At 44.9% G+C, this 19275-nt stretch overlaps 1 protein-coding gene across 2 annotated transcripts in view; it reads right to left on the minus strand.

The window, feature by feature from the left end:
• CDH23 (cadherin related 23) overlaps nucleotides 1–19275 on the minus strand; it is a 1814588-nt gene that overhangs the window by 330211 nt on the left and 1465102 nt on the right. For both annotated transcript variants that reach the window (XM_029608940.1, XM_029608939.1), the window contains one exon: nucleotides 12729–12956. In XM_029608940.1, coding sequence (XP_029464800.1) covers nucleotides 12729–12956 — 228 coding nt within the window. The remainder of the gene's footprint in view (nucleotides 1–12728; nucleotides 12957–19275) is intronic.

A 19275-nucleotide genomic window follows, 5' to 3' on the forward strand; every position in this document is an offset into this window, starting at 1 on the left:
TCTTGTCTTAAATGGCTTTTAAAGAATTTTCTTTTTCTCATGTGGAAGAAGGTCTTCTTGCTGTGGAATATCATTGTTATACCGCAACAATTCTTACAATACTGACTGTAATTTCTGATGCTATATTATACTTTCTGCCTGTCACATGTGCTCCCTCTCTCCAAAATTTTATATACCCCAATTCTATCTACAAACCTCTAACAAACAGTGATTACTGAAACAATCTCAAAAAATGAATAGGCTCAGATCACGCACTCAACTTGTTATCACAGTGTTAGCCGCAATTATGTCTCTACCGCTCGCAGGCTTTACTGAGGATTTCCAAAGCAAACTTACATGCAAAAGTTCTCTTAAAAAAATCTGTGGGCAAGTGATTCCCTCATGTAAAAATCACACCTCCTCTTCAGAGGGCAGAACCTGCATGCATACACTTATGCGCATAATTTTTTAAAAATCAAAATGTGTGCACCCGAGTGCAAACTCTGCTCCAGCTCCACCTGCCGGCACAGCCTCAGCTCAGTTTGTGTATATGTGACAGCGGTCTTTGCATCTACATTTACCTGAACGGAGCAGCAGTTGATTTTACAACAGCCCACATATACGCATAAAATCAGGTTTTACGCATGTCGATAGCTTTGATACTTACCCCTCTCCAAAGGTAATTTTCAATGTCATTTATCCGAGTGAATAGCATTTTACCTGTGTAAATTGTTCTGTTTGTAAATTGTCCGCCTCTCTCTGGCTAAAAATCCATATGGGCTTCCACAGCAAATGTACTAAAAAGAAGCAATCCCTGGGGTGTGTTTAGCTTGGAGGAGGCAAACGATGCACATAGATGGGGTTTTCAAAAAGTACATGTGCCACCTACACCACCCACACAAACAGTAAGTACACACTTACGCTAGTTAACTTTATGTTAGTTAATTTTCAAAGAGAAATTACCCAGGTAGTCCCCCTTTGAAAACGAGCAGGAAGTACTAAGCATGATGTAGGTACTTTGCAAATAGGCAGACTATTTGAACACTGCCCCTTTGGATTGGTTGGGGTGAAAATGTAATCACTAGCTTTGTGTGGTGGGAAGATGCCAATTCTGTGCTCCAGAAATGTCATCAGCAAGGGGGCAGGGTTCACTAGGTCACTGGTTCTGAACTTCCCAAGAGTCCTCACCTTTCATGTCTCAAGGTTCACAAAACACATCAACATCTGCAGAAAATACAGTATTTACATTAGTATTTTTCTCTGTCCAAGTTTTTGTTTTTTTTTCTCCTCAAGCCCTCCTTTCTTTCATCTTGTTTGTTTTCCAGCTGCATTTCCTGTTTCTCCTTTCCATTTTTCTTCTAGGCTTGTCTCCTCTTTTCTTCATTTCTCCCTCATTTCTCACATCTCTTTCTTGAATCTTAATTCCCTCTCTCTTTTCCAGCTATCTTTTCCTCTTCTTTACCAATGCTTTACCTCTATCCCCTCCTCCCTTTCCCACCTCTCACCCTTCATCTCATTTCCCATCCTTCCATTTTCCTGTCTCTTCCATAATTGATCTCTCTGAGCCTCCCACTCGTCTCTGAACTGGTTCTCATCCCTGTTATAGAATCTTAAATGTATATCCCTGCTCCCTTGAGCTTACATTGTGACAAAAAATTGGGCATGTGATTGAGACTGGACCCTTATTCTGGTACAACAAACATGCCTAAGGGATGCAAAGGTGTCAAAAACTGCAAGCTGCCTCTAAATGCAGGACCTGTTTGTGTTTTAAAATGGACAATTCTTGCATTGCAATGAGTTCTTTGTTCCTACAGATCCAGAATACTTCAGAGTTACCTTGGAAAACTTGAGAGAACGGAGATGTGATGGACACTGGTTAGAGAGCTTGGAGTTGCCCGACATGTGGCAACCAATGAATAATGGAGAGTGCCCAGCAAGTACCTGAATGCTCAGCTAGCCCGCTTAGAGAAACAGTTTTGCACCTTTAAAAAAATAAATGCTAGGGAGTTCTCCTGAGCAGAGGCAGAAATGGGAGTGAGCTAATTGGAGGAGTAGTGGCTAGATTCTTGCAACAGCATTTATGAAAGAGAGTGCAGCCCTGATGGCACAGGGTCGGGGAGCTGCAGAGAGATGCTGGAACACAGAAACAATAAGGACGTGGACGCTAAGGAATGGATTGCCCAACTGCCCTCAGTGTGAACACGAGGCCTGCAGCATTAAAGGAAGGGTAACTGGAGACCAGGTATTTCCTTCCCCTAATCTCTGCAAAAGCATAAAGGCACACGCAAAGACAATGCAAACAGCCCATGGAACAAATCTCTACTAGCAAAAAACTACAACATGCTGCAGGAGGGAACTGAGCAATTCAGAGGCTACCTTATGCTTGGAAGGGATGTGAACTAAACATAATTCTTCGGGATGACCTTTAAAGTACATACAGGCCGATACAGTACAGTGCGCTCCGTCGTTAGCCTGCTATTGGACGCACGTTTTCCCTTACCCCTTATTCAGTAAGGGGAGGAAAACGCGCGTCCAACCCGCAAATGCATGTTGATGGCCCTATTAGGTATGCCCGCGCGATTCAGTAAGTAAAATGTGCAGCCAGGCCGCACATTTTACTTTCAGAAATTAGCGCCGACCAAAAGGTCGGCGCTAATTTCTTCCGGCACCGGGAAAGTGCACAGAAAAGCAGTAAAAACTGCTTCTCTGTGCAACCTCTGACTTAATATCATAGCGATATTAAGTCGGAGGTCCCGAAGAGTAAAAAAAGTAAAAAAAAATAAAATAATTTTGAATTCGGCCCCCGGCTGTCGGGCCGAAAACCGGACGCTCAATTTTGCCGGCGTCCGGTTTCCGAGCCCGTGGCTGTCAGCGGGCTCAAGAACCGACGCTGGCAAAATTGAGCGTTGGCTGTCAAACCCGCTGACAGCCGCCGCTCCTGTCAAAAAGGAGGCGCTAGGGACGCGCTAGTGTCCCTAGCGCCTCCTTTTGCCCGTTTCTACCGCCGGGCCTAATTAGCATACAGAATCGCGCGCACCGGCGAGTGGCCGGTGCGCGCGCCGGGAGAGCGGGCGTTTGCCCGCTCTCCCGCAGACTTTACTGTATCGGCCCGACAGTAAGAATTTACACGAAGATATCCATATAATAACATCAATTACTTGGCTTAATCTATATACCAATATCTATACGTTCATAAGGTCTCCAATAGTTGTGTGCATTTAAATAGCTTATGTAACACAGTTGAAGGAAATGGATCCTTGTGGCTGCAGTGTAGTTGGTACCACCTAGTGAGCAAACTCACTAGGCCCACACGGCAGCTGGCGGAGAAGCATGTAGGTGGGACTGGCTGCAGCTCAGCTATACTGGCTGCTTCCCCCGCAGGCTTTGCCCTTGGGTTCTGGTGGCCAACAGGACTTACGTGGGTTCCTAGGTGAGTGATCTCAGCAAGGGTCATGGCAAGCAGCGGACAGCAGAACAGGTAACAGACCAGAGGTCGAGGCAGGCAGCGTATAGCAGAATGGGTAACAGGCTAGAGGTCGGGGCAGGCAGCAGATAACAGAAGGTCAGGGGTCAGGCCAGGGTCAGCACACTGGTTTTTGTTTGTTTTTTTTCCTTAGTGATTTACTCTGCTCCTTTTACCTGCTCAGTAAAATTTACAAAGGTTTACGGTGTGTGGTGATTACTGTTCCACACCTCTGTCAGTGAAGGGTAGGATTGAAGACGTTTATTGAGTACCCTGGAGTAGCGGGGCCTGGAGTGTGGAGGTGTGTCATTCCCGGTTTCTGTGATCCGAATACCCGCATCCACTTCTATTGAGGGGTAGAGTGGTTCTTTTACTTCCTGTGGCTGTCTCTCTCTCCTCCCTTGGCAGGCAGTTCTACTGTTTTACCTGAGGAGGGGCGCTACATCCCCATCTCATCTCTCTCTCCCCCCCATATGTGGGAACTCTTTCAGAGGTCTTCCCTGAATTTCACAGCCTTCAATCTCCCTCCCTTTCTGGCTACTTCTCCTCCCTCCCCAAACCTCTCAGCTCTTCCCACCTCACATTCCTCCACCTTCTCTATCTTGATCTCTATCCCAACTGGAGAGTAACAGCAGAGCAGCTGCACTTCCTGTCCCCTCTTCCTACTGCTCCTATGCAAGCTTCATTTCTAATCAGGAAGCCTACACAATAGGAAGACAAGAAACAAAGGAGATAGCCACAGGGACAGGAAGTGCAGTGCTTTCACTGTTTCCTGTAGTACTTGCTGACTCTGCTTCACACAGTAACATAGTAAATGATGGCAGAGAAAGATCAAAAAGGTCCATCCAGTCTGCCCAGCAAAGTGTTTAGGGTTGTAGCTGCTGCTCTGTTCTGGTTACCCCATGCAGAAATGTTTCACCAAAATGACCACCGGTTATCTCAATTCATTTCCTTCCTCTGGCCACTAGTTTCACAACTGGCTGCCTCTTCTGTTCCTCTACTGCTAATAATGGCAACCTTGGGCTTCCTTCTCCCGTGCAACAGCAATGATGCTGTGGATCCCCATTTTATTTCCCCAGGTCAGGATGCAGCAGCCAACAGGGGGTCCCTGGATCTCCTGCTTGAGGAGGTCGGCACTAAAGTGATTTGTGGTGTTTTCTTCCTGTAGTTCTGGACCAGACATTGCTTACAAGCAGCAAAATGGTCTTTAAGCAACAACAAGTTACAACATCAGACTTTTAAATTGTTATATCAGGTGAGATATTCCAGTTGCTATGAGGGGAAGCTGCATGGTCAGCATGGCTGTCAAGCTGCCTCCCCTAAACTTGTCATAGAGCTGTAGAAAATGTCTGGCCACTGAGCTATTTAAAATAATCGTTTTCTCCAGGGTTTTTTGGCACTGAATGTAGGCAATCATTGTTAATACTTGCCTATATGTGTGCGTGTGTGTCAGACTATGGGGCTTATGCCATAAATTTTAACAAGCACATTAAGGACTTCTTGTGCACACTGAAAATAGTGCAGTTTGGGTTCTAGCTGAGCCCAAACATTTAGTTTCGTGGGAAAAAGATTTGGGATTCTCATTAGAAAGATGGTATGGGATGAATGTTTTGTGTGTGTAAAAAAAAAGAGCTCAATTTCCTCCAATATAACTGAAAATAGCTATAAAATATTGTATCGGTGGTATTTAACACCTACCAAGGGCTTGATGCCCAGTGTTGGAGGAAATGTGGGCAGCAGAGGACCTTCGTTCACATACGGTGGTCCTGCCCAAAGGTTGTGGTTTTTTGGGATATGGTATCGGACTTGCTATTGAGAGATCCAAAATTGCTACTGCTGAACATTCCTTCGCCAAATTTGAACTGTCAGTTGTCTTCTCTGGCACGGTGCTGGAGACAGCTGGACATGCCATCTGTGGAACAGTTAAGTTCTCATTTAGCAAAGGTGTACTACCTGAACAGATTAACAGCAATTAGGCGTGACTCTTTATGGAACTTTGAATTGACCTGGGAACATTATGTGAGGTGGGCTCAGAAACGGCGCCCAGATTGTTGAGCTATATGTTATAATAATAGATTGTTTATATCCCTTGTCAGGGTAGTGATGATGGTAGAATTACTTGTAAGCTCATGGACGTTGCTGAAGACGGGCAAGGTGGGCTGGGTGGAGGGAAACAATAGGGATTGGGGTGAAAATGGAATCATATTTTCTTACAGAACTTGTTAAGGATGTTGAGAAAGGTATTGCACAGTGTAAAGAATAAGCCATATTGTATGTTTTGTTTGATGATTTAATAAAACTTTAATTATAAAAAAAATAAAAATAAGGCCTTAATGTACAAGTTAAAGTGGTCTAGAAAGACATTACCGTAAGAACACTAAACTTAGTATGTCTATGCACTAAACTTAGTATGTCTATGCACGTAATCTGCTATATTTTTATTAAAGGTTAACAAACATGAATAATGGTGAGCCGGTGCATGTAGTGTATTTAGATTTTCAGAAGGCGTTTGACAAGGTGCCCTACGAAAGACTCCTGAGAAAATTAAAAAGTCACAGGTTAGGAGCAATGTCCTTTTGTGGATTGCAAACTGGTTAAAAGATAAGAAGCAGAGAGTAGGACTAAATGGTCAGTTTTTTTCAGTGGAGTAGGGTAAGCAGTGGAGTGCCTCAGGGAGCTATACTGGGATTAGTGCTTTTTAATATATTTATAAATGATCTGGAAAACAGGACAATGAGTGAGGTGATCAAATTTGCAGATGACACAAAATTATTATCAGCTGTTAAATCACAAGTGGATTGTGAAAAATTGCTGGAGGAGTTTGCAAGACTGGAAGACAGCGCATTTAAATGGTAGATAAAATTTAATGTGGACAAGTGCAAAGTGATGCACATGGAGAAAAGTAACCCATACTGTAGTTACATGATGTTAGGTTCTATAATAGGAGTTACCGCTCAGGAAAAGAACCTGGGCATCATAGTGGACAACAGAGATGTGCTTCGGGTAAAAATTTCGTGTCGGGCTTTGTTTCGGGGCCCTCCCGTAGGAATTTTGTTTTTCCCATAGTTTGGGATTTTTTTTTTCGGGGCCTCGATTTTCAGGTTAATGCGTACTATCGGGAGTTAGTGCGCGCTAACTCCCGCTAGTGCGCACTAACCTGGCAGAGTTAGTGCGCACTATCAGGAGTTAGCACGCACTAACTCTAAAATTAATTTTTTTCTGAAATTTCGGAAAGAAATTAAATCGTTTTTCAGTTCTCCAGAACCATTCTGAATTAGGCAATTTCGTTGACATTGCCTAATTCGGGAAAACCGATTGCACATCCCTAGTGGACAATACTTTAAAATCCTTGGTTAGGTGTGTGTGGCAGTGGTGAAAAAAGCAAACACAATGTTAGGAATTATTAGGAAATAATAATTAGGAGAATAAAACAGAGAATGTCGTAATGCCTCTGCTCACTCCATGGTGATGCCACGCCTAAAGTACTGTGTGCAGTTCTGAACACAGCATCTCAAAAAAACCAAACATAGTTGAATTGGAAAAGGTACAGAGAAGGGCAACCAAAATGAGAAAGAATGGCTTCCCTATGAGGAAAAGCTGAAGAAGTTGGAGCTGTTCAGCTTGGAGAAGAGATAGCTGAGAGGGGATATGATAGAGGTCTATAAAATCATGAGTGGAATAAAATGGGTAAATGTAAATTGGTTATTTACTCTTTCAAAAAATACAAAGTCTAGGATGCACTCCATGAAGTTAGTAAATAGCACATTCAAAACAAATCGGAGAAAATTCTTCTTCACAACACACAATTAAGCTCTGGAATTCATTACTGGAGGATGTGATAATGGCAGTTAGCATAGATGGGTTTAAAGGTTTGGACAAGCTCCTGGAGGAGAAAGCAATAAACTGTTATTAATCAAGTAGACTCAAGAAATAGCCACTACTTATCACTTTGCAATAGCAGCATGTGATCTATTTACTAAAATACCTGGATCTTGCCAGGTACTTGTGAACTGGATTGGCCACTGTTAGGAACAGAATAGTGGGCTTGATGCACCCTTCATCTGACCCAGTATGGCAATTCTTATGTTCTTATATTTAATCCAGGATATTGAGCAGGATATTTATTTTATTTATTTTTTTTGGGGGGGGAGGCCAAGGTTAACATGGATGGGCAGTAGGAATATAGGTTTGAGCCCTACTAGTTGTACTCTCATCGATAAATTATGCCTTACAGCGCAACTTACAATGGATTTCTAAGTAGTCTGCAACAGCCATCATGCATCTTGAGTGATGCTTGAAAATATTTTAATTCAATTGTTTCAAGTACTGACCAGCATTAAAAATAGCTTATTGATCTGTATTATTTTATATTTATTGCAGTTTATAAATATACAATATCATATAAAAAGTAAACAAAGAACACTTAACAGAAACATCAGCTCTAGTCACAAATATCAATGTATTATTTTATGAATTCTTTCCAAAAACAAAGAGTATATCATAACTACAATAAAACAGCAATAATCATAATTATCACAAAAACTTAAGATTTGCAAGGGGTACAGAAGAAAACTAGGACAGTTCACGTTACAACCTAACATGCAAAAATATATAAATTAAAATTCTGGTGTCACCTCAATAACAGCATAACAAACTCCCTCCACTGCCAAGACTTTGTGAAGTATCACAAACCCCTTCAAAAATATAATGAAAAACCACCTAGAACCTTGCCTTACCATACCATAACAGCAGTAACTCTCAGGACTCAAACAGCAGAAACCTTATCTATGAAAAGGCAGCAAGGCAAGCACTACACCAGGCCCTAGAACACTAAAAGACCACCTACTGGGCAAACAGAATAAGCCAGACTGCAACAAATCCCTAAAGAGAAACTACACGCTAGTCAAAAGACTGTACCTCTGTCACACATGTGCAACAGACCCTTACTTAATACAGAATAAGGGATTACAAATTAGAAACACATGCAGACAAGACTGAAATGGAAAACCTAAGAAACCAGACTCTCTGAACAGTGGAAAACTGAAGGAAAAAGCAAATAGAAATATATAAGAAATAGACATTTCCAAAGATAGCTTATTCCAATCACTGAAAGTCATAATACATTTTTTTTACCTTTATTTCTGCTTATTTTTCTAATTGGTTGGTCCCAGTCTCTTTTTTAACCCTTGACTAACTTTTCCTAATTCATTTTTCAAGATTGCTCTCATTATTTCTGTTTTTTCTCTTTCCTCCTGACTTCTTTCCTTCCTCTCTCATACACACACATACAGGTTCTCTGTTACCCAGGCTCCCACTATCATATGCTCTCTCTCATATGCAGATTCCTATTCCCATATACACAGGCTCTCACTCTTCATGCCTTGTCTCACATAAAGGACTCACTCCTACACACACTCATTTCACACTGACAAGCTCTCACACCCACATGCTCTCTCTCTCAAGCACGCACACACACAGGCTTTCCATTCCACATGCGCGCTCTCTCTCTCTCAACACACATACAGGCTCTTCACTCACACATGCTCGCTCGCGCTCTCACACACACACACAGGATTCTCATTCCCATTCTTTCTCTCTCACATACACACATACACACAAAGGCTTCTCACTCCCATACTCTCTCTCATACATACCCAAGCTTCTCACTCTCATGCTCTCTCTCTCATATACAGAAAGGCTTCTCATGCCTACGCTCTCTCTCACACATACACACACAAGATTCTCACTCCCATGCTCTCTCTTGCACATACACAAGCGTCTCACTCCAGGCTCTCTCTCGCACATACACACACACACAGGCTTCTCACTCCCATGTTTTCTCTCATACATACACACACACTCACAGGCTTCTCAGTCTCATACTTTTTCTCACACATATGCTCACAAGTTTCTCACTCCTATGCTCTCTCTCGCACATGCACACACACAGACTTCTCACTCCGTGTTCTCTATCTCACACATATATACACAGGCTTCTCACTCCCATGTTTTCTCTCACACATACACACACACTCACAGGCTTCTCAGTCTCATGCTTTTTCTCACACATATGCTCACAAGTTTCTCACTCCCATGCTCCCATGCACACACACAGACTTCTCACTCCGTGTTCTCTATCTCACACATACACACACACAGGCTTCTCATTTCCATGCACTTTCTCACACATACAAGCTTCTAACTCCCATGCTCTCTCACACACATAGACTTCTCGCTCCTTGTTCTCTATTACACATACACACACACAGGCTTCTTACTCCCATGCTCCTTCTCACACATACAGGTTTCTCACTCCCATGCTCTCTTACACATACAAACACAGGCTTCTCACTCACACACACGCACACACACACAGACTTATTTCCTTGCTCTTTCTCATGTATACACACAGGCTTTCTCACTCCCATGCTCTCTCTCACACATGCACACACACAGACTTCTCACTCCCATGCTCTCTCTCACACATATACACACAGACTTCTCATTCCCATGCTCCTTCTCACTCATTCTTATGCTCTCTAGCATACATAAACACACACAGACTTCTCACTCCCATGCTCACTCACACACATTCACATTAAGGATATGCAATTGCTTCCTTCGTGGGGAAACGAAGAACATGTTGTAGCTCATTAACAAAAATACATGCATACTCTCCATTTCCCCACATATACTAAAAAGTCGGGGAAGTACATGGGTACCCACTGAAATGGAAGAAAAAAGGCATATGAATGCATGTCCCTAATACACACACAAGCTTCTCACTCCCATGCTGTCTCTCATACATACACACCCACACACAGGCTTTTCATTCCCATTCTCTCTCACATATATACACACACATAGGCTTCTTACTCCATCCTCTCACTCTCTCACACATACACACACACAGCTTCTCTCTCACAAATATCAGGGCCTCTTACTCTCTTCTGGACTTCCTTGCTGTGATGTGCCCTCTCTTCTCAGGCCACATGGGAAGAGCTCCACTTCTTCTTCTGGAGTTGCGTGGGATAAGCTCCATGATGGGCTTCCTCTTCTTGCCACTGGCAACTCTGATTGGATGGGCCTGGGCTATGTCCCACCCATGGCTACACCATAGTTCAAATTAAAGTTTACTGTAATTCCTCTTAAAAGAATCAATAGATGCAAAACATAAAGAGGTTCAGATACAGTCGCATAGCAAAGTTAGCTGGATAAACTTATCCAGCTAAATTTGGAGGTATACTATTGAATATAGCCATCTATCTTAATTAATTAGCCAGATAACTTTAGATCTTTGACTCGATCAGACTTAGCCAGTTAACTTAGTTGGCTAACTCATCTCCTCCTAGTTGCACCCCTGGACCGCCCCTAACTTATCCGGCTAAATTCTAGCCACCTAACTTATTAGCTGGCTGGAATTTAGATGGATGAAGCTGAATACAGTTGGGTAAGCTATTTAGATGGATAACTATTATGTTATCCATCTAAATGGCTTTTGAATATGGACCTCAAAATGTCCAGTTATTTCCGGTGTTCCCAGTTTACATGAGCCAGGATTTGAATGCTCTCTAACTCTGTGGATGTGTTTCTCCAGGCAGGGGCTTGGAACTTGCTTATCCTCCATGGCTGGGAATGATAAGTGTCCCACAATGGCTGGGGTCCAAGGATCCATTCCCATAGTACCTGAGGTCCATGTTGAATCCCAAACTTCATCTGGTAGTGTCCTATGGCCCAGGGGTGGAAACTCCATTGGATGTCTCCAGAGATTTTTGTCTCCCGTGAAGTTCCTCTTCAACTGATAGATGATAAGCCTCCCAAGAGAAAAGGTCTATACTAGAAACAGTCACTAACAGTCTCCAGTCAGGGAAAAGGAGGGGGCAGAAAAATTCTATTTTTCCTGAAGGTGAAAAAAATACAAACTTGCCAAAACTTGAATCAGGATCTCTTTTAACAGCTGGGTGCTGCAACATCCTCTGTTGAAAAGGGGATATAGCCTGCCAGAAATGGACCAGATCAATATGTAGAAACCAGAAAAAACTGTACAAACTTCTTCCTTCCAGCCCTATTACAGGAACTGGCAAGGTCTGTGCTTCTATTCTCCTTTGTCAGACTGGGGGCCTAACTCAAGAGAGCACACATAATATACACCCTTCTCTTCTGAAAGCAAACTACATCTGCCCTAACCTCACCTAGTCACCTAGACTAGTGCCGTGCCCCCCCCCCACCCCATACCTAGGGACTTCCAGGTGCAGATCAGAGTGGTATGTCCCTCTGCAGCTGTCTACCCAAGGGCTGGGAATTAGGGACATCTGGTGGAGACTCCACAGCCTCTACAATTGTATGATAGTTATTTAGGGGTAGCTATTCGGAGCCCAGAAGGTTATCTAAGCCGGATAGATTTATCCAGCTAATTTAGATAAGATATTCAGCAGCCCGGCTATACTGTTGGATATCCCCATATTCGGCACGCCTTTGATGAATAAATCTTAAATCTTACCCATCTAAGTTTAGACGTTCTATTGAGTAGATCTAACTTAGCCGGATACGTTAACTGGCTAAGCCTGAATATCACTACTTAGTCTGACTAAATAGTGTCATTCTGATATGCCCACTGCTCACTCATAAGCTATTCCCACTGGGTATCACCGGATATTCAGTGGTTCCAAGATAGCCGGATAAGTCCTACTTATCCGGCTATCTGGCTTTTGAATATTGACCTCTTATTATTTTAATATGAACCGACTTGACTATTTTATGCTTATTTGGTTTTGTTTAAATTGTCACTGTTTCTGTAAGTCATCTGGATCCTCTGATGGGGCAGATGTCTCAAATATGATAAATAAAAAACGAATACATTTAAGTTTCTGTTCCTCTTGTTTACACTGCATGACTGGAAAAGAGGCAACACATTCTCCAGCCTTCCTTTGGGTCTGGTCTCTACAGCAGAAAGAACAAAGAAAACTTGAGGCAACGTTCCTTGAGCTTGGGGGGTGGGGGGGGGGGGGGGGGGGGGGCGGGGATTGCTTGTTTGAGTCAGAACTGCAGAGCTGGACTGTTTAATTGTGTTTAATAAAGTACTGTATTTTTCAACATGTCTAAAAAACAGAAAGGATACTGTGTTTTGCTGTAGAATAAAAGGCTGTTGGCCTGCCTGGTCTCTGTGCCCTGTTTTTTATGAACCTCAGCACTCATTGCTTACCATTTTACTGGCCTGGGACCTTTGCTCTGACCTACTATGGCAACACTTAAGGTTTTATGTTCTGCCTATGTTAATGGCACTTACTGAAAGGGAAGGATTGCCTTCATCCTCCACGGTGATGAGCAGCCGATAGAAGCTCTGCCGCTCGCGGTCTGGAGGTGAGGGCCGAGTAGCAATCTCGCCAGTGACCCGGTCCATACGGAAGGTGAGGTCCTCATTCCCCTGGGTGATGTAGTAGGAGAGGAGGCTGTTGAGCCCGATGTCCCTGTCTGTTGCCTGCACCCGAGTCACAGAAGTGCCACCACCAACATTCTGAAAATCCACAGTAAAGTTAAAACATTTTAATGAAACCAAAACCAGTTTTTTTGATACTTTATGCAGAAAAATTTCCATTAAAAACATAAGTCCAGCTCTATTTAAACATATTAAAAAGACTCTATATTGTAGGCTAAATAATGGAGTAGATTAGGGGTGGCCAACTCTGGTCCTTAACAGCCACAAACAGGCCTAGTTTTCAGGATATCCACAATGAATATGCATGAGACAGGTCTGCATGCACTGCCTCCATTGTATGCAAATCTATGTCATACTTATTCATTATGGATATCCTGAAACCCAGGCCCGTTTGTGGCTCTTGTTGACTGTAACTGGGTAGCTAAAATAGTCACCTCCACAAGTTACAGGTTCCTGGTTAATGTGAACGGGACTCCCCAGGCCACGAGTGAGATGTGAATGGTTGTCTCTAACAAGCATTACACAAAGCACAGTCCCCTGAAGAAGTAGAACAACTTTAGACCAGTTGTTCCCAAACCTCTCCTGGGGGCATCTCCAGCTTGTTGGATTTTCAGGATATCTGCCATGAATAAACATGAGGTAAATCTGCATGTAATGGAGGCCGTGCATACAAACCTATCTCATGCTTATTCATTAAGGATATCCTGACAACCTGACAGCCTGGAGGTCCCTCGGGACAGGTTTGGGAATCACTGCTCCAGGCTGTTGCTTTTTTTTTTTTTGAATGGAAGGGAAATCACTGTGAAAAAAATGATTAGTTGCATAAGAAATAAACTTATGTTGCTCACAGGCCCTTTCAAGTGTTATCTCTAGCATAAAATATGGGGGATGAATCACTAGATTTAGAAATTCAGTCCAGTGGATTACAGATTATGGACAATGCATTCGTTAATATGTACTTGATATTTAGTTTCTACCATTTATATATTTTTTATGCAATGATACGAGGAGAAAGTTGTATTGGAATGAGGTCTCCATACTACTGGAATGAGCCATGTACTTATGGAATGACATAAGGCTTCACCACTGGAGGGAGGGGGGAAGGTGCCATCTCCAAAAAAAACCAAAAACAAACAAACAAAGCAGGGGTGGGTAAGAGTATGGAGCAGGGGTGTGGCCTGCTTGTTGCGGCGGATGCTACCCCTGATTGAGCTGGATGTTCACCGGGATGCGGATACGGCGCTGCTCTCTGCATGGTGGAGGGGTGGAAGGGAGTCAGGGCCGGAGGGTGCTGGAAGCCAATAGTGACGGGTGGGAGGGGGAAAAAGGGGGGGAAACAAAACAAAAAACAATGGATAAACTGCGTGGCTTGCTGGGCAGACTGGATGGGCCGTTTGGCATTCTTCTGCCGTCATTTCTATGTTTCTATGTTTCTATGTAACAGTGCCTAGGCGTGGCAAAACCCTAAATCTGCCTCTGCCTGGAGGAGAAGAAACACAGGGGAGATTTAATTAGGGATGTGAATCGTTTTTCAACGATTAAAATTACCGTCCGATAATGTTTATATCGTCTTAAATCGTTATAGATCACGATACAATAGAAATTCTAACGATTTATCGTTAAAAATCGTTAAATCGTGTTAGTGCGCACTAACTCGAGTTAGTGCGCACTAACTCCCCGTTAGTGCGCACTAACTCGATTTAGTGCGCACTAACTGAAAATGATACAAATAAACACTTTCCAGGTCACTGAAGGTCAGTTAGGAATGAATATGTGTTCCTATTGGCTGGCTGCCCTCTTATCTATTGATATTACCAAGGTTACCACTGAGGTGATGGTTGGGGGGATGGGAAATGGAACTGGAAACTAACGAACACCAACAGAAAATGAAACAAAGTGTTCACACTTCCCAGGTCAGTAAAGGTCACTTAGGAATGAATATGTATGTATGTATTCCTATTGGCTGGCTGTGCTCTTATCTATTGATGTTACCAATATGGTTGGGGGGATGTGAAATGGAAACAGTTGGAAGCTTGACAAAAAAAGTAATGTAATGATCAGCACTCACGTGACTAGAACTTGTTTGTTTATTATTTTTGTTAGCAGGCACCTGAAATGCTAGTGCATGTTGAATTTGCCAATCACTGTGCATTTTAGAAAGGTGGTCCTGGCTGGAACTGTACACAGTTCAAATATATGTAATTGATTGTTGGTAAGTGTATTTTTTAAGTAGCCACACTGGCACCAGTATGTTTACTTTTCCTCCTACTTAACTCACTAGCTCAGCTTTGTAAGAAGGGCTTCTCTGCTTGTGTGTTGTTTTTGTTTGGTGTGAGGAGAGCAGAAACATCAGATCTTTATTCAATCTACTACAGTCATCTCTTACAGTGCCCTATCCCTATTAATACCAGGAGTGTTGTGATCTTCCTGCACACAGTGCCCTAACCCTGATACCAGTCTGAGACAGCTCCCTCCCTGCATTACTAGTGAGAGGCTGGCTTCACAGACAGGGGGGAGCTGCCTGACCCTCACTCCTGACTTCCCCCATGTCCCAGCTAGTGAATGGTGTGTGGGTGAGGGGGGGGGGAGGATGGTGAAGTCTGAGACAGCTCCCTCCCTGCATTACTAGTGAGAGCCTGGCTTCACAGACAGGGGGGAGCTGCCTGACCCTCACTCCTGACTTCCCCCATGTCCCAGCTAGTGAATGGTGTGTGGGTGAGGGGGGGGGGGGAGGATGGTGAAGTCTGAGACAGCTCCCTCCCTGCATTACTAGTGAGAGGCTGGCTTCGCAGACAGGGGGGAGCTGCCTGACCCTCACTCCTGACTTCCCCCATGTCCCAGCTAGTGAATGGTGTGTGGGTGAGGGGGGGGGGGGAGGATGGTGAAGTCTGAGACAGCTCCCTCCCTGCATTACTAGTGAGAGGCTGGCTTCACAGACAGGGGGGAGCTGCCTGACCCTCACTCCTGACTTCCCCCATGTCCCAGCTAGTGAATGGTGTGTGGGTGAGGGGGGGTGGAGGATGGTGAAGTCTGAGACAGCTCCCTCCCTGCATTACTAGTGAGAGGCTGGCTTCACAGACAGGGGGGAGCTGCCCGACCCTCACTCCTGACTTCCCCCATGTCCCAGCTAGTGAATGGTGTGTGGGTGAGGGGGGGGGGGGGAGGATGGTGAAGTCTGAGACAGCTCCCTCCCTGCATTACTAGTGAGAGGCTGGCTTCACAGACAGGGGGGAGCTGCCTGACCCTCACTCCTGACTTCCCCCATGTCCCAGCTAGTGAATGGTGTGTGGGTGAGGGGGGGGGGGGAGGATGGTGAAGTCTGAGACAGCTCCCTCCCTGCATTACTAGTGAGAGGCTGGCTTCGCAGACAGGGGGGAGCTGCCTGACCCTCACTCCTGACTTCCCCCATGTCCCAGCTAGTGAATGGTGTGTGGGTGGGGGGGGGGGGGGGGGGGAGGATGGTGAAGTCTGAGACAGCTCCCTCCCTGCATTACTAGTGAGAGGCTGGCTTCACAGACAAGGGGGAGCTGCCTGACCCTCACTCCTGACTTCCCCCATGTCCCAGCTAGTGAATGGTGTGTGGGTGAGGGGGGGGGGGAGGATGGTGAAGTCTGAGACAGCTCCCTCCCTGCATTACTAGTGAGAGGCTGGCTTCACAGACAGGGGGGAGCTGCCTGTCCCTCACTCCTGACTTCCCCCATGTCCCAGCTAGTGAATGGTGTGTGGGTGAGGGGGGGGGGGTGGATGGTGAAGTCTGAGACAGCTCCCTCCCTGCATTACTAGTGAGAGGCTGGCTTCACAGACAGGGGGGAGCTGCCTGACCCTCACTCCTGACTTCCCCCATGTCCCAGCTAGTGAATGGTGTGTGGGTGAGGGGGGGGGGGGAGGATGGTGAAGTCTGAGACAGCTCCCTCCCTGCATTACTAGTGAGAGGCTGGCTTCGCAGACAGGGGGGAGCTGCCTGACCCTCACTCCTGACTTCCCCCATGTCCCAGCTAGTGAATGGTGTGTGGGTGAGGGGGGGGGGGAGGATGGTGAAGTCTGAGACAGCTCCCTCCCTGCATTACTAGTGAGAGGCTGGCTTCACAGACAGGGGGGAGCTGCCTGACCCTCACTCCTGACTTCCCCCATGTCCCAGCTAGTGAATGGTGTGTGGGTGAGGGGGGGGGGGAGGATGGTGAAGTCTGAGACAGCTCCCTCCCTGCATTACTAGTGAGAGGCTGGCTTCACAGACAGGGGGGAGCTGCCTGACCCTCACTCCTCCGGGGTATTGTGATCTTCCTGCACACAGTGCCCTATCCCTGATACCAGGGGTGTTGTGATCTTCCTGCATGCAGTGCCCTATCCCTATTAATACCAGGAGTGTTGTGATCTTCCTGCATGCAGTGCCCTATCCCTATTAATACCAGGAGTGTTGTGATCTTCCTGCATGCAGTGCCCTATCCCTGATATCGGGATGTGTGCAAGAAGATCACAACACCCCCGGTATCAGGAATAGGGCACTGTGTGCAGGAAGATCACAACACCCCCAGTATCAGGAATAGGGCACTGTGTGCAGGAAGATCACAACACCCCTGGTATTAGGGATAGGGCACTGTGTGCAGGAAGATCACAACACTCCTGGTATTAATAGGGATAGGGCACTGTGTGCAGGAAGATCACAATACCCCTGGTATCAGGGTTAGGGCACAAGTTCTAGTCACATTGACTGATCACATTACTTGTTTTGTCAAGCTACCAACTGTTTCCATTTCCCATCCCCCATATACTGTCAGTAGGAAACTTGGTAACATGAATAAATAAGAGGGCAGCCAATAGGAATACATATTCATTCCTAAACTGACCTTAACTGACCTGAAAAGTGTCAAATTGTATCATTTTCAGTTAGTGCGCACTAACTCCCAGTTAGTGCGCACTAACTCCCGTTAGTGCGCACTAACTCGAGTTAGTGCGCACTAATCGGAAAAAACGATTTTTAACGATTTTTTAACTAAAAAATCGTGCCTAAGACGATTTTTTTGCCCTGCCACACGATTTCTATCGTTAAGACGATATGGAAAACGATTCACATCCCTAGATTTAATACAGACTTTCAAATAATTGAAAGGAATTAATGATGCATAAAAATCATATCTTTTCCGATGGAAAGGAAGTTGTTGTTACACCTAAAGTTTACATTTCTGCCTGGAGGTAACCTACACAGAGCAACAATTACTACCCTAAAATACCTGCTGGGCAGACTGGATGGACCATTTTAGTCTTTATCTGCTGTCATTTACTATGTTACAATGTTACTATGGGAGGGGGATGAATACTCCTTCAAGACCCAAGGTGTGTGTATGTGGAGGGGGGGGGGGGGGGTGACTGACTTTCTCTCTTCTGGGGAGTTCTCACTTCACTTTGTTAGAGGGATGTGAGTGCCAACAAAATACTCTAGGCTCTCAAGATGGGTGTCCAAACAAAGCTTTAGTGCAACAGTCCCTCAAAAGCAAGTTGTGGCACTGTACAGACCAATTCTGGACACAGCCAATTGTTATAACAGTTCTCCATCTTACCTTAAACATGCCCTTGTCCCTCAGCAGATGGCCAGGGAAGAACTCTAGAGCATGGAAAAGTAAGACTTCCAGATGGACAAGGTGTCCTTTTTATGGGCTGAAATCCCCTTCCAAAATACTGGCAGACAAACCAGCTCTCAACATTGCACAGTTCCCAAGATTTCCTCTTCTCTCAAGGGTGGAGGGAGAGGGGTCTCCCAATGAATCAAAACGGTCTTACTCACAGTTCTCTTTCTCCAGATGACACACATGATCTTTCAGATGAAAGGTCCAGGCATCAGAGGACAATTAGCTCTTCTAATTTTCCCTGCTCTCGATCAGGAAGGGTGGCAGCAAAACCCTTCCTTCCAGATCCACAAAAAGCAAAGTCCTTATTCTAATGCCTATAAACTGGAATTCTCTTGCAGTAGAGCACCCCGGCCTCCAACCCCAGAATGTGAATGGAAGCGGTAGAGCCTTCCCTCCTCTGGCTATCCGAGGAAAAGGACTTTCTTCATAATCCCTTAACCAGGTCAAAAACCAGAGGTCTTGCATAAAACTCCATAAACTCAGTAAAATCTTGGGAACACAACACCGGAGGCAATCCAATCAGACAGGTTTTCTAATGGAAAAGATTAAGCCTCCCACTTCTCCTGGATTACAGACTGTGAGACCTGAATCTTCGAATAGGTCCAAGCCATAAACGATAAAAAGCACCTTCTGCCTCTAAACTCCACAACCGAACACTGCCACTGCCACACAGATCTATGATGCAACCTGCTTTTATGCAGGCATAGGGGGGCTGACCATTTCAGCAGCCTACGTGTATGTTCTGTTCCAAACATATGCTCCTCCCTCCACTG

Source organism: Rhinatrema bivittatum, chromosome 7 (genome assembly GCF_901001135.1).
Source record: "Rhinatrema bivittatum chromosome 7, aRhiBiv1.1, whole genome shotgun sequence".
NCBI lineage: Eukaryota > Metazoa > Chordata > Amphibia > Gymnophiona > Rhinatrematidae > Rhinatrema > Rhinatrema bivittatum.